At 36.9% G+C, this 15,406-nt stretch overlaps 3 protein-coding genes across 5 annotated transcripts in view; 1 reads left to right on the top strand and 2 right to left on the bottom strand.

Annotated features, from left to right (window-relative positions):
• The window catches only part of LOC111798563 (uncharacterized), a 4,229-nt gene extending 2,174 nt beyond the window's left edge, over positions 1-2,055 (top strand). For 2 of the 3 annotated variants that reach the window (XM_087125541.1, XM_087125540.1), the window contains exons 2-6: positions 1-615; positions 694-744; positions 824-922; positions 1,048-1,212; positions 1,679-2,055. The exon at positions 1-615 is cut by the window's left edge. In XM_087125541.1, the coding sequence (XP_086981667.1) occupies positions 1-615; positions 694-744; positions 824-922; positions 1,048-1,212; positions 1,679-1,828 (1,080 nt within the window). In that variant the 3' untranslated portion in view covers positions 1,829-2,055. The remainder of the gene's footprint in view (positions 616-693; positions 745-823; positions 923-1,047; positions 1,213-1,678) is intronic. The other variant, XM_023681800.2, reaches the window with a different exon arrangement.
• A 305-nt stretch (positions 2,056-2,360) lies between these two features.
• LOC111786891 (uncharacterized) lies at positions 2,361-4,849 on the bottom strand. Its single transcript, XM_023667092.2, has one exon. The coding sequence runs from the start codon at positions 3,924-3,926 to the stop codon at positions 2,817-2,819; it is 1,110 nt and encodes a 369-aa protein (XP_023522860.2). The 5' UTR covers positions 3,927-4,849; the 3' UTR covers positions 2,361-2,816.
• A 1,040-nt stretch (positions 4,850-5,889) lies between these two features.
• LOC111798535 (plasma membrane ATPase 4) lies at positions 5,890-14,012 on the bottom strand. Its single transcript, XM_023681753.2, has 16 exons — positions 13,762-14,012; positions 11,203-11,322; positions 10,829-11,065; positions 9,802-10,563; positions 9,593-9,715; positions 9,411-9,515; positions 9,189-9,333; positions 8,940-9,104; positions 8,525-8,763; positions 8,317-8,349; positions 8,140-8,221; positions 7,896-8,056; positions 7,621-7,794; positions 7,342-7,524; positions 6,317-6,498; positions 5,890-6,214 (listed from the first exon to the last, which is right to left on the bottom strand). Exons 1-16 carry the CDS (start codon positions 13,816-13,818, stop codon positions 6,118-6,120), a joined length of 2,865 nt encoding a protein of 954 aa, XP_023537521.1. The 5' UTR covers positions 13,819-14,012; the 3' UTR covers positions 5,890-6,117.
• Positions 14,013-15,406: the final 1,394 nt, after the last annotated feature.

Raw genomic sequence — 15,406 nt, 5'->3', positions numbered from 1 at the left:
ATTTCTCGCCCGACATCGCGTGGCGGTGCAGGTAGGCATAGCTTGAGAAATTTCAGATGCAATTCAATATCTGATGTCATTTTATCTGGTTGTTCTTCATCAGATTCAAATCTTAGTAAACGGAAGGATACAGCAAAAAAGAGGAATTCTGAAGCAGAAAGTAGTTCAACTACCAGAGGAAAAAAGACGAACGGATCATCCTCGGAAAGAAGGATTACGAGCTCCGGTTATGGCGTTTCTATATCCGATTCAAGAGGACCCAAAAACGGATCTTCGAACCGGGAGAACAGCGTTGTACCGGGGCGGTCTAGGACATCAATCAACGGGACATCACGAGCAAGAACTCACGGCAACAGACCCGACAGAAACAGTACATTGTTGCACGAGTCACAGTCCATAATTTCTCAGGTTTTGCAAGGCCAATCCGATAGCTCGATAGATAATAACGCTCATGATGTCTCTACCGAGTTGATTTCGGATCTCCCAATTTCTTACAGAAGATCTGATAGTATCAATGAGAATATGCTTAATCATAGACCTGCTAGTCCTGCAGAACTCGGATTGGCTCGTTCTTTAACGACCCAAGATAGCTTTCGACACTACGGTATTGCAGAGGTACGATCCACGTTATCGATTCGTTCGTTTTGTGACGTTCAATTTCCGATATTAAAAACTTGGATCGTGTTTTTTAAGGTATTGTTGGCTCTGGAACGGATTGAACATGAAGAAGAGCTAACATATGAGGTAGACAGTTCTTGATGTGTTAGTATCATTAGTTCATTCATTCACTACAATTTGTTCTAACATTTAATCTTCTTTGCAGCAAGTAATTCTTTTAGAGACCAATCTTTTCCTCAGTGGCTTGAACTTCTATGATCAACATAGAGATATGAGGCTCGATATCGATAACATGTCGTATGAGGTGAGATCATCTAATCTCGATCTGAATCTATCTCGTATATTCGACCTTCGTGATGTATGGACTGTTTCATTGTGTCGGGTTGTTCATGTATTTGTATTTTTCGACTCTCTTGTGGTGGTTGATAGGAATTACTCGCTCTCGAGGAGAGAATGGGAACTGTGAGTACAGCGGTTACCGAGGAAGCTTTGTCGCAATGCTTGAATAGAAGCACGTATCGGTCTGGACATGTAGAGGATTCATCTGCAGGTGGAAGCGAGTATGAGGATGGTATCAAATGTTGTATCTGCCAGGTCTGTTTACATTAGCTGTTTATATAGTAACATTAGCTGTTTATATAGTCAAGGAATACTGTGAGATCTCATGTTGATTGGAGGGAGGAACGAGTGTCAGTGAGAACGCTGGGCCTTAAAGGAGGTGGATTGTGAGATCCCACATTGATTGGAGAGGAAAACGAATGTCAGTGAAGACGCTAGGCCCCAAGGGAGGTGGATTGTGAGATCCCACATTGATTGGAGAGGGGAACGAATGCTAGTGAGGACGCTCGGCCTCGAACGGAGGTGGATTGTGAGATCCCACATTGATTAGAGAGAGAAACGAGTGCAAGTGAGGACGCTCGACCTCGAAGGGAGGTGGATTATGAGATACCACATTGCGTCCCCGATATTTGCTAGCGGTAGACTTGGGGTGTTAGTAGTTGAGTTTCTTGATCATCGACATGTTTGCAGCTGATATCGGTTTGGTTTGGTTTGTTTGCAGGAAGAGTACTCGAATGGAGATGAAGTCGGGACGCTGCGGTGCGAGCATACTTACCATGAAGGGTGCATACAACAGTGGCTGCGGCTGAAGAACTGGTGCCCCATTTGCAAAGCATCTGTGGAGGAACCTGCTTCAGCTTTGCCTTCATAGTTCGTTTGATTGTCCCTAAAATAAAGAATTAAAAAATAATAATAATAATAATAATATAAAAAAAAAAAAAAAAAAAAAAGAGAAGAGGAGGAGGATGTTTAATCTTCTCCCCTCACCCAAAGATTTATTGTACATAGAAAATCTGTTATATTTAAACCTACTTAATAAGCACAGGCCACCCTTCGGCTTTAGTCCGAACTCAGTGAATGAAATCTCCCGTTCTTGTACTCCCGTCATAAATTTTCAATACTCTTATCTGAACTGTGAGAACCCACGTCGATCGAACTGGAGTACGAATCATTCCTTATAAAGATGTAGAAGAGAGTCAAAACGGACATATCTGTTAATGATTTCTTCATTTGGTTCGAACAGATGATTAAACAAACAAACAAACGAATCAGAATCCAAACAAACGAACATTATAAATGTTGAACTTTATGAACACAAATCTTTCTAAATGGAAATGCTATATGTTTGATAGCATATGGATCTTTATATCTAACAAAAAACCAAAAAAAATGTAAGCATGATATACAGAAGATGGTATCTGCAGATTGTTGTCTGTTGATGAGTTATTCATAAGAATTCAAATAAGAACACTAAGATCTTACCCCAGTAGTTACCTCTCATCAAGAAGCTACAGAAACTGCATCTCTCTGCAAAATTGTGTATATTTCCTCAGTGATCTAAATATACATACAAAGCTCGAGATCTTCGAATCACCGCTAACGCCAGTTCGGATGAGAAACGTAGATCAATCACTGGTGGCATTCTGACTGCCAGCGTTGAAGCTTAGTCACAGTTAAATGATTGCCAAGAACGAGCGTGGATTTTGACGTTCGACATGCTCATCATCTTCTAAAGCCAGCACTTTTACTCACACAGATGGGCATAGCTGAGAGGTCGTCAAGATCGATTTTCGATCCCTTTGAACCGTGATGGGACAATCAAACTGTGGAATGGGATAAATAGATCGATCAGAGTCGTTTCATTCTTCAGATGCACGCAGACAAATTTTCTCCATTAGCAAAGGCCAGTCTTCCCCAAGTTGTTTCGGGTTAAGCTCCATTGCTAGTTTGAAGTCGAGCAACGATATCGAGCATTGTAATCTGTGCTTGTACGTAGCTTTGCCATTGACATTGCTATGTCGTCCATGTAATTGATTATTAGGCAACAGGCCATTGATAACCCTCCCCTGAATCTGCTGCTTATGGGCAAGAGGTTTCTCAGGCTCATATGCAGGCCATGATGATCCAACCAAGTCAACACAAGAACGAATTAACTGCTTCAAATATACATCCAACACCTTATTCAAAATACTAGCACAATCTCCAGAAACACTGCCTAAGCCCTGTCCTGCAGCTATTTGTTCCATACGTCGTCCCAGCGACTCGGTATCCAACAAACGACCAATATCACTAATGCTAAAATCGCCCCCACAATCCACAGGTCTCGCTTTGTGAGCCCCGCCTATACTAGCTGAGCAAAAAGGAATCCCAAGAGGTGCAAGTAATCGACTCCGAAGTAAACTCAAGCGATTCGACTGTCCCGGGAAGATATGATTTCCTGCTGGTTGCTGAACACTAGCCTCGATATCGTTTTCAGGTAATTCAGCAACTCCCTGCAAATGCTGCACTGGTCTCTGATAGTCACACAGAGTTGCAACGTCATTATCCATCGTGATTTTACAGCTTCCATCGTTCTTGCCTGCTGATTGATGCGAGATGCATTCAACCATCCCGTTCGGTCTGTCCTTGAGTTTACGGTCACGAATCCCGGACCGGCTCTTTCTTGGAGACAATGGAAAACCTCCATTAGACCAAATGGGAATACTTTGAGCTGAAGTAGGAATTGATGGTGCAGCTTTAGCTTGACAAGCATTCTTCAAAATTGAGTGTATCAATTGATTATGCAGCCAAAGATTTTCCCTCCCAAGAACACGACAACATAGCTTATCAAACTCATTCTTACTCAGCTTTTGACTCAAGAACCTATTCAAGTAAAAGAAGTAACGTTTCGATCGATCGGTTCCGAGCTTCTTCACTATCTGAGATTTCAATTCACCCAAGTCAATTCTCAAGCTCTGCTGAGGTCGCATTTCTCAGCAGACAGAATCACACACCCTTTACAAAATCACTATTCAAATTCACCGAAAAAAAGGAAGAACACAAGAACATACAAAGCTCTCACTCCCACATATATCATCAATCAATGCATATTAATGTTCAAGATCAGTATCATTTTAGCAAGTTCCTTAAATTCATCGAACCAGATCAAGGAAATCCAGAAATGGATATCAACAGAATGGCAGCAATCATATTTCCAATTGATCCTTCCTTTACCTAACTACAAATCGCAGCTTCTCAAAACCACAACCCTAGAAGTTAAATCCACTACATGGCTCACTAAATCCCGCCAAAATTTCAAAATCTATAGCAAATCAATCGCAAATCGAAACCCTAACTTCGAACAAAGAAATCCAAGTTCAGAACACACGAAAAAACTTTCAACAACTAACGAAAACACGTATTGGCTCGACGAACCAATACAAACCGATCATTCTTTCAGCAGAATTCACAAGCGCGGAAGTTCGAAACACAAAATTTGGAAGTGGAAGAAAGAGATCAGTGATTCGCGCGAAGTTAAGTAGAGTGAACAGAGAACAAATTGCAGAGATATGAAGCACATTGAATCTCGCCGACTAAGCTCAAAAGCATTTGAACAATAACCGGCATAGGGATTTCTTGAGCTCTGACCTTTGAAGAACTTGAGGAATTGAAGAGAAATTGAAGCTGAATGGATCGGTCCGAATCTTCGGAACATCGAACTATCGTTTGCTTCCCTTCAACTCCCGTTTCTCTTTCTCTCTCTTCTCTTGCTTTTTCTCTCTCCTATAATTTAGAATTTATTTTAGCGAGTTCTTCGTTGGGTTTTTGTTGATTGTTATTACAAGTGTTTGCTTCTGCGTAGCTATCTATATCTGCAATCTCTTCGCGTTCTTCCTCCTTTGCAGCTCTCTCCAAAACTTCTTTTTTTTCTTTTTCTTTTTTTTTTTTTTTTTTAAATGTGAAATTAAAAAGTTTTTCGATTCATTTTTGTGGTTTTTTTTGGGTAAAAATGTGTTATTTGCAGATTTTTTTAGAATTTTGTGATAAATGTTTATAGAAAGTTTATTATTTAAATAATTATTACTATTTTATTTGGAAAAACGAGTATGTTTATTTTGGGCCAGTTTAACTATAATTCAATAATTGTTTAAATTAGATGTTATAATTTTCACATTATTTTATTTATTTAAATAATGTGTATATATATTATAAATGACTTTGCCATGATATATTTAATAAAAGCAATATACTTATTTTTCAATTAAAAATTTTAATCTCAAAATCTCGAGACAAAAAATATGATATTAAAAAGTAGTGTATTAATTACCTTTTATTTGGCTAAAATTTGATGAATACGTTGACGGTGAAATATATTTATATGAGAATATAACTTTTGATAAGTTTGAATTAGGTCAATAAATTTTAATAAGTATAATTTTTTATCTTTGAAATTCTTAGAAACGAGTGTCGTAGAGCACACAACTCCATTATTTCTACTAGCTCATCTGTAGTGTGGAGAAGACACTTTACGAACCATAAGCTTACGAAAAGGTTACAAAATACTTCCTTTTGAATTCAAATTACTAAGATACATATTTAAACGGTGGTACAAACCTAGTTTGGTTTGTTTATTATAACTTAGTATTTTAGACATGTAATATGAACGAGGTGGAAATTTGGTGGGTTAGAAACAAGACCGATGAAAATCTTCCCCCACTTCCTCCCTAGCTATTTCACATTTAAATGGAGATTTCACGACGTGTTCGGGATAGTTCTTGATCGTGGTCCTATTGGGTAAATGGGTACATGGGTATGTTTTAGTTGCAATTAAAATGAGAAATCAAGAGAGGGCAAATGGATTTAAAAACTTGGTTTAAATCTAAAAAGAAACCTCTTAACATGAATTGACAGAATAACATAAGATAGGAAGGAAATAGAAAAAGAAAAGCAGAATTAATAATATATGAAATTTGTTTGATTTGGGTATTCATAAACCAACCAAACCACCAGGATATGCCATTTCTCGTTGCAGTTGCTTAATAAGAAATAACAAACTCTCTGAAGTTTGAGACTACAAACTTTTGAGCATAAAAACGAAAAGGGTTTTTTTCCATAACAACTTGTAATACAAAGCTTATATCTAACTTACTGGTAGCAGCAGATGTGGATTTTTGCGGCTCTTTAAACTGTATAGTGTTGTTGGATTGTGTCAATGTCAAGTCCTTTCAGCTTCACTACTGATTCCACATGCCCCTTTAGTGTGTGCAATTCTCGGAGCCTGCCCAGAGCCATAAACAGTGTTTATTTTAGGACCCATTTTTCGAATGCTACTTAATTATTAGTTAGATAGAGAGAGAGAGAGAATGGGCGAGAAGGTCACCTGGCAACCTCAGCACGGCGCTTGGCTTGCTCTGCAATCTCTGAAAGCTCCCTGTAACTACTTTTCTCTGGGAAGAGATTGGAGTTCTCAGGTGGTTGTAAGCCATGTAGGGTCCTCTGTGCTGCTGCCCATTGTGCTTCTCTCTCTTCTTTCCCATAGTCCTTTTTCGTTGTGAACGCAGTCTGTGTAATTCAATGACAAAGGGACCAATAATGTAAACACAGTCCACAATCCAAAAACATAAATTTGTACGGTAACTTATAGACGCGATCTGTCAGATCGCACATCAATTAGAGAGGTGAACGAATGACAGCGAAATTGCTGGGCCACAAAGGAGGTGGATTATGAGATCTCACATCGGTTGGGGAGGGAAACGAAACATTACGTGGTAACCTCTCCCTAGCAGATGAGTTTTAAAAACCTTGAGAGAAAGCTCGAAGAGAACAATACTTGCTGATAGTGGACTTGGAACTTGTTGAATGAAAGTTACACATCAGCTGATTTTAGGAAATGTTCATGAGTCTATAATCGGATAGTACTCTCTCCATAGGTTTGAGGCCTTCTGGGGGCCCAAAGCAAAGTCACGAGAGTTTATTCTCAAAGTGAACAGTATCATACCATTGTGGAGAGCCGTGTTCATCTAATAGAACTGTTACAAATGGCATCAGAGTCAGACATCGGGAGGTGTGCCAACGAAAACGTGGGACCCGAAGGAGGTGGATTGTGAGATTTCATATTAATTGATTGGAGAGAGGAACAAGTGACAGCGTGGATTGTGAAATTCCACATCAATTGAAGAGAGGATCGAATATGAGCGAAGATGTTGGACTCCAAAGGGGTGGATTGTGAGATCTCACCTCAATTGGAGAAGGAAATGAAAGGGAATAAATTTAGGCGGTTACATGATCATTGGACCAACTAGATAAGTTGAGACATTTTGTAGACATAATTTAATAATTTGGTTGTAATTTTTTTTTTGTCAATGAACTCAATCCAATCCTAGTAATTAAGAAAAGAAAACATACCTTGTTCTCGAGAAGTGTGTCCCAAGCCTTGCCGCTGTGAGCATACCGGATTCCAAATTTCAAAATATCGAGAGGGATATACGTTACGATGCTATAGAGCCAGATAACACCAGCCCAACCCCATCCCATTCCTTTTATCCTTGCAAACTCCCAATTTGCATAAACAGCGATCACAGTTGCCACCTGTCAGTTATATTAGCTGACATCAGCACATCTAAAACCAAACCAAACCAAACCTAACCTAACTCATCTTTGATGTGATTTCAACGTCTCCCTTACCAGCTGAGCAATGATGAAAGCTCCGACAAGGAGCAGTCCAGGACGTTCCATAAACGACCAGCTGCGAGACCTTGTCACAAAAATAAGTGCCTGACTTATTATGCTCACTTGAAGGTACAAGGCCGCCATCAATTCTTGAGGACTGTCTCTCAAGGGTTTCACATGAAATTTTTCCTTCATAAATTAATTAATGCAAACAAGACCCATCGTTAATAACCCAGACATTATGATATATTTGAATGTTTCATGACAAGAAATTAAAAGAAAATTCTTACGGAGAAAAAGTTGGTATCTTTGACGGCCCAAAAGAATAATACTGTCATTAATGCCAAGTATCCTCCAAGGACAATGCCTGTTCCAAAAATCTCCTTTAGTTTCCAACTATCAGGCTGCGGAGATGGCTTTACTCGATCCTTTGAAATTGTCATAATTGTTCCTTCAAGTAAAGCACAAAAAACAAATCAGAAGCTTCATCCTAGTAAGTGAATAATGGTTGGATTTCTATTCGTGTGAACTTACCATCATTCAGAATGGCTATTATTAAAACCATGAAGGGAGCGAAGTCAAACTTCCAAATCAAAGCAATGAACATGAATCCAAACTGCAACATTCAAAGTTTGTACGAAGAAACAGTGTTAGAGATTAGAAGAATTGGGTCGTGTAATTGATATCAAAACATGTTCTATATTCACTTACCACTATACGAATGGTAATCGAGACTGCATAAATCTGCAGAAGATAGCAAATAATTAAATCACATTAAATTGAACGAACTACTCATTACCATGGTATGATATTGTCTACTTTAATATACTCCTTACTTATAAACTCATGATCATGCTCTAAATTAGCTGATGTGGGACTCCCTCTCAGTAATTCTCGGAAGAAAAAAAAGTGAACTAACCGTGTAATTCTTCATCCTCTGAAAGATAGCCCTGCTGGTTAGCACGGCACTAATAATTACACTCAATCCTGGTTCTGTAAGGACTATATCTGAAGCACTTCTAGCAGCATCAGTAGCATCAGCAACAGCAATTCCAATATCTGCCTTCTTCAAAGCAGGAGCATCGTTAACACCATCTCCTGTCATTCCACATATATGCTTCCTTTCCTGCAGCCTTTTCACAATTTCATATTTGTGTTCTACACAATGCAAAAGAAAACATTAGGAAAGCAAATGGGATTAATCTTTTAAAGACGTAAGAACTATTAGTAATCACGACCCTCCACAATGGTATGATATGATTTCATGGCTTCGTGAACGCAAATGGGGGACTCCCACCAACAATTCTCGACAAGAACATGAAAGCAAAGCCTACCTGGAAATACTCCTGCAAATCCATCTGCCTTCTCAATCAACTCATCCACAGGAAGTGAAGCAATAGATTCATCCTTGTCTTGACCAAGTAATGAAGAAGAAGGGTACATATTTGTTCCCATGCCAAGTCTACGCCCTGTTTCCTTGGCAATGGCAAGTTGATCCCCTACGCGTTTCAAAGAACTTTACGTGAATTAATGAATTACACGAATTGGAAATGTATTGGCCAAACCATTCTTTTTATACATACCAGTAATCATCTTGACATTTACTCCGAGGTTCAGAGCTCTTCTTATGGTTTCTGCACTATCATGTCTAGGCGGATCAAAAAGAGGCAACAAACCCACAAGCTGCCATGGTCCTCCATGGCTATCTTTTGATTTTTCAGGTACTTCCTACGAAGATGTTAAAAGAGTAAGATAAGCATTCAATTCAATAGGAATAGGAAAAAAGCTATAAACTCTAAAAAGACCTGTCTTGCAACACCCAATGAACGAAGTCCACGTTCTGCAAACTTGTCAATCACTGCATGAACCTTTCTTCTAATGTCTTCCCTGGAGTTGCAAAGATTTAGGATCTGCTTGAAAGAAATTTGCAAGATGATCAGTTACTTCATTGACCTTCCATGAACTGCTAATCATAAAAGGCTATTACCTGCTCAGGAGCGCCTTTGCTTACTCGGTGCCAATGTCCATCGGAGTCAATATAGGTTAAGGCAGTTCTTTTGTCAACAGGATTGAATGGAAGGAAATGAACCTCCCTAATTCCTGCTCGTGCCTGAAAAGTTACACTATACAAGTAATATGAATCTAATGTCCAGATCTTGGTTTAAGAAAGGAAGATCAAATGCAGCCAAATTTCACCTCTTTGGGATCTGCAAGCATTCCAACTATAGCTGCATCAATAGCGTCCTGATTCTCTGTTCTTGAAGCCCTGGCTGCAAGAAGAATAACATACTCTTTCTCAACGCCCTTGACAAACACTTCGATCAAGCTTCTGTCTACCGTTAGCTTGTTCAGGGTTAGAGTTCCTGTCTTATCGCTGCAGAGGACATCCATGCCAGCCATTTCTTCAATGGCTGTCATTCTCTTTGTAATGGCACCCTGCTGAGAAAGCCTATGAGAGCCAATGGCCATTGTGACAGACAAAACGGTTGGCATTGCAATAGGAATTCCACCAATCAAAAGCACCAGTAAATTGTCAATTCCATCTCGATACTTGCGTCGTTGTATTGGGTACATGACTATGAGTTCGATTAGTATTCCAACGGCGATTGAGCAAATACAGAAATTACCAATAGCAGTAAGAACTTTCTGGAAATGTCCAACTTGATTGGTGCTATCTACCAAATGAGCAGCTTTGCCGAAAAATGTGTGGACACCAGTGGCAATCACAACTGCTTCTATTTCACCCTGTTTACATGTAGAGCCAGAAAATACTTCATCTGAAGGGTTCTTGGTGACTGGGAGTGATTCTCCAGTTAAAGCAGATTGATCAATCTTTAAAGGATCACCCTCCAGAAGACGGGCATCTGCTGGTATTATATCCCCAAGCTTAATGCTGATAATATCTCCAGGAACAAGAATAGCAGCCTCTTGCTCACTCCAACGACCATCTCTTAGAACCTATAATACATAAAAGAAAATAATTGAGAAAACACTCGAGGACGGAAAAACCTAATGTAACAGTCCAAGCCCACAGTTAGCGGATATTGTTTTCTTTAGGCTTTCCCTATCAGACTTCTCCTCAAGGTTTTAAAATGTATCTACTAAAACAAGGTTTTCACACCCTTACAAAGAATGTTTCATGATCCTCTCCGACTGATATGGATCTCCTAGAGAGGCATGAAAAGTATGTTAAAGAGGCATGAAAAGTATGTTCTGCTTTTACCTTAGTTTTGGGAGCAAGACCAGCCATGAGTGCTGCAGCCGCGTTACCAGCATTGTTTTCTTCAATAAAACTTATGGTAGAGTTGATAAAAAGTAAAGCAATGATCCCCACAAAGTCTTGCCAGTCTGGTGGTCTTCCACCACCATTTGCCAAGACTATAGCCATTAAGGCAGCAGCTTCCATAACCCAAGATAAAGGATTCCACATGAAACCCAAAAACTTGAGGAGTTTGCTTTCCTATATGTATGGAAGGAGTCAAGTGAAACAATTAAGCACATTCAATTGCAGGAACTTTGAGAAATAATATTTATGCAAGGGTAAAGCGTAAGAAAAAAACATGCAAATCATTGCGCCGTATAAAAATTGAATTATACCTTCTTCTCTTCTAGTTTGTTGGGTCCGAAAACTTGAAGCCGGTGGGCTCCTTCCTCTGACGTCAGACCTTCTCGTGTACATTTCAACTGTTCGAACACTTCCTCTATTGGAATATGTTCCTGCAGATCACAACATATGCCACTTCACTTACTACTACTAGCCGACCAAAATAACGATATCAAGCGAAAGAAAGACACAATGTTCATCTAACAGAATAAGAAACACTTGGGAGAAGACAACCCGCCCCAAAAAATCACCCTCCCAATGCCAAATTGCCTCCAATCATCATGTTGATCCAATGGTCAAGGGCAGGTGATCAGGAAAGAACACGTAAATAATAAAGGACTTAAATAAAAAGGTTCTAAGTTCAACAACCAAATATAAATATAATGCAAACCAATTTTTAAATTATGATAGTAAAACAAATATGACAGTATTAGTTCATCATCATAAAACTGAATCACGTGACAATCAACGCCCCGGCTGACATGTAAACTTATCATGAGTCAACCAATAACCAATTCTTTTAGACCTAACAGAAATGGAAAATATTTATTTAATATCAACAGAATTTGGATAAAATTCTACAACTTCTATTCCCTTACTTAACGAATATCAACAATGTTCAGACATCAGCTTAAAAGGCTAGACGAAATCTGTGCGGCACTTGAAACTAGTATTAGTTATTTTTCCAGGCTTTCACCTTTTAACACAAACATATAATGTTTGATGTTTTAATTAATTGACTTATTCTCAAACAGACATACTGTATACTCGTATAAATTTAATTACTTAATTATTACAAGTTTTAAGTTTTTTTAAGTAAACTTTTTATGTCTTAAATTTATCTATCAAGCAAATATTAATTTTACAAACGAAAATTTCATTAAAAAAAATAAAAAAAATCAATTAAAATTATCATCATGGTGCAACGAATAATCAATTTTTTTTATACTAAATAATAAATAAATTATCCATAAGATTAAATGGACATCAAAGAAAGCTTTATTAGCTAACTTTGATCTCTTTGGATCTCTTGGAAGTTGGAACTCGATTAGTTTTATGGGAAAAAACAATTTACAAGAATATCGTAAACATCCTTAGAAATATTAATCTTTCCCACTGTATCAAAAATAAAAATAATAAAAAAAATGAAAGGCACAGTAATCCATAAAAATCGCTTAAAATTCCTCATTAAAATTATATTAAAAAATCATCAATCTAAATTGTTCTGGTAGCCACGCTCCGTAGAAGTGCCAAGCCTCCAAATTAGGGTTTTTCTTATTTTTTTTAAGTGAACATTCAGTTTCCAGTTAACTTTACATGGTTCTCGAAGAATAAAAACTTCCTATCACGTGGTCCACACATAAAAATATAATACCAACAATAAAAAGGCAAAGTATCATATAATAATATTAATAATAGACTATTCCATAAAATCATTTTGATAAAATAGTAATTTTATACAGGTAAATATATGATAGAGAAATTATAAACATATTTCATGTTTGCATCCATCAATTATCAGAAGACATAATTTTTAAAATATAAATCCAACAAAAATTTCTTTTAAAAAAAAGCACCTGATTTTGGCAATTTTATGAAATAATCTGCGTTTAAAATTCTAGGATAGCACAGAACTACGGCATTTGGCCACACCAATTTGTAAAAACATCTAGGACTGTTCATGACTGCCACGTGTCCATAATTTACTGGGGCCCTCGCATTGAAATTTTCGGACGGTTTAAACAGCTTCTAAAAAATTTTGATGTATTAAACTTTTAAGTCCGCCAAATCGCCGGCGAAATCACGGCGTACAAAGATCGTATGATATAACCCTTAAAAAATACTGAATATATTATATATTAATACATAATTACAGTCGTAGATATGTTTAAAAATAGAAATTAGAAAAACAAAATTATATAAATTTCTCTTTGGATAACAGTATTTCTCGGATATATAATACCTTTATTCTACAAAAATATATACCTAACACAGTATTTTTCACCTGCTTTTTTAAAGATAACATGCCGATAAGGAAGAACATGAAAATAAAATAATCGTTTTATATTTATTTAATTTAATATTTATCTTTTTGCTAAATAATGAATACAATAAATTAATTAAATAGAAGATAACAAAATTAAAATCTGTAAAATTACTAAAGAAATTTAAGAAGAAAAAAAAAAGTGGAGAGTCGGAGGGACTAGACTCTACAAGGTGAAAAACGTCGTTAGGCCTGATGTATAGCGCCATATTTTCAATCGTATAACGAAAACAAACGATCCAGTAAGGAGAGTTACAAAGAAACGTCCGAATCGATAGTTCACTCACGCAGCGATGAGAATACGGTTATAGAATCAACGCAAACAAGTAATCGCACAGAATACTCACAAAAACCTTCTCAGCCGGTAAAACAACAACATGCAAACGCAGAGAGAATCCGAGTTCATTTATCAGCGATTCTAATTAAATTTCTCAGCAACCAAACACAGAACGCAGGAAAATAGCAAACGAAATAAACAAGAAAAAAGAAAAGAAGTATCAGTACGCACCAGATCAACGGCCTCGTTTTTGATCTCCTCAAGAGTGATGGCTTTATCGCCGCCCATTCTCGAAGAGCGGAAATGAAGTTAGTTTCAAGTCCGATCAGAAAAAGTGCAACGGAAAATTACGGAAACTCCACGAGATTCATTGAAGAATCATAATGGCCGCCATTAGAGGAGGAAAAAGGAAAAGAAAGAAAAAAAGGAAGTAAGAAATGGAGGGTTCACGAATGTTTGATTGGAGGATATCAGTTAATTAGGGCAGTGAAGAAAGTCTGTGAATTCTGTACCCACTTTTATAGTAGCTTCGTCGTTTGAAGTCACGCTACTTTAGTGGGGCCCACTTACCAACGCCTTTTATTGCCTTCCCGCCATGTTAGCTTACTACACGCGCCTCTTGTTGGATTGACATACACGCATTTCAAAATTTCCTAGTAATTTAAATTTTATAAAAAATAAAATTAAACCTAGACTTAAAACGGCGTCGTTTCAAAGCAGACAACATTAAACCTAATTAAAGTTTTAATTTTAAAAACAAAATATTAGTACGACTTGGACACGAGTCACAAAATATTAAATTTTATAAAAATAATGTCTAATAAATAAATCAAATAATCGAAATTTAATTATTTTTTAATTTTTTATCTAACAATTATTTATATTCAATTTTATGAGATCTTTTTATAATGCTCATTAATACAAACAAGAACACAGCCAAAACGAGCAAATTCCTCCCTTTAACGACCCTAGGCTTAAAACGGCGTCGTTTACAAAGCAGACAACATTAAACCTAATTCAAAATTAATTTTAAAAACAAAATATTAGTACGACTTGGACAGGACGGGTTACGCTGCACTAGTTCCGACAAAAAACTCATTGCTTCTCTACCGTACACGTGGCAGATAGAATTTATTTATTTATTATATTCATCAAAAGTCAACTTTCTTTTTATTAATATATTTTTTTAATTAGGTTCATTTATTTCTTCAATTTATTTTATTTTAGCTGATGTAAAATTAATTATCAATTTAGTTCCTATTATTTCAATTTATTAATTTTATTTAAAATCTAAAATTGAGTAAAAAAAACAAAAAAATAAATTCATTTATTTATTTATTTATTTCTCTAATTTCACTCATAATTCATGCCCTTTTAACACGTGAGAGCAAGAAAAAAGGAAAGGGTAAAGAAAAGAGATGCCCGTGTGTTAAAAGAGGGTAGAAATTGGATACCTTTCTATTTTATTTCAATCCTTTAGAAACCCTAATTGTATTGCTCGTTCGTCCTAAATTAGGTTAAATTATAAATTTGTTGAACGTTTTTTTAACGATTCAGGCCTATCGCTAGTAGATATTATCATTTTTCAACGTTCTCTCGCTAGCAGATAACAAATATTGTCCTTTTTTTAGCTTTCTCTCGCTAGTCGATATTGTCCTCTTTGGACTTTCTTTTGAACCTTTTTGTAATAACATGTCTTTCCCTTTGAGCTTTCCCTTTCGAGCTTCCCCAAAAAGCTTTAAAACATGTCTACTAGGGGAAAGTTTTCATACTCTTATAAAGGGTATTTTGTTCTACTCCTCAACCAATGTGGGACACCACAATTTTTTACCTCTTAATAAAAAACAAATAACTAGTCGAAATATAGTTAAGAGAA

The sequence above is a fragment of the Cucurbita pepo genome, chromosome 7 (assembly GCF_057944985.1).
Source record: "Cucurbita pepo subsp. pepo isolate OVF chromosome 7, ASM5794498v1, whole genome shotgun sequence".
Lineage (NCBI taxonomy): Eukaryota > Viridiplantae > Streptophyta > Magnoliopsida > Cucurbitales > Cucurbitaceae > Cucurbita > Cucurbita pepo.
This window is presented reverse-complemented; position numbering and strand designations above follow the sequence as displayed.

Excerpts from the sequence above, each read along its gene's own strand:
- LOC111786891 (XM_023667092.2), bottom strand. The coding sequence starts at position 3,926 with ATGCGACCTCAGCAGAGCTTGAGAATTGACTTGGGTGAATTGAAATCT.
- LOC111798535 (XM_023681753.2), bottom strand. The coding sequence starts at position 13,818 with ATGGGCGGCGATAAAGCCATCACTCTTGAGGAGATCAAAAACGAGGCC. Across the intron at positions 8,350-8,524 it reads AGAGGATGAAGAATTACACG|ATTTATGCAGTCTCGATTAC; the intron begins GTTAGTTCACTT and ends TATCTTCTGCAG. Across the intron at positions 8,057-8,139 it reads AATAGCCATTCTGAATGATG|GAACAATTATGACAATTTCA; the intron begins GTAAGTTCACAC and ends CTTTACTTGAAG.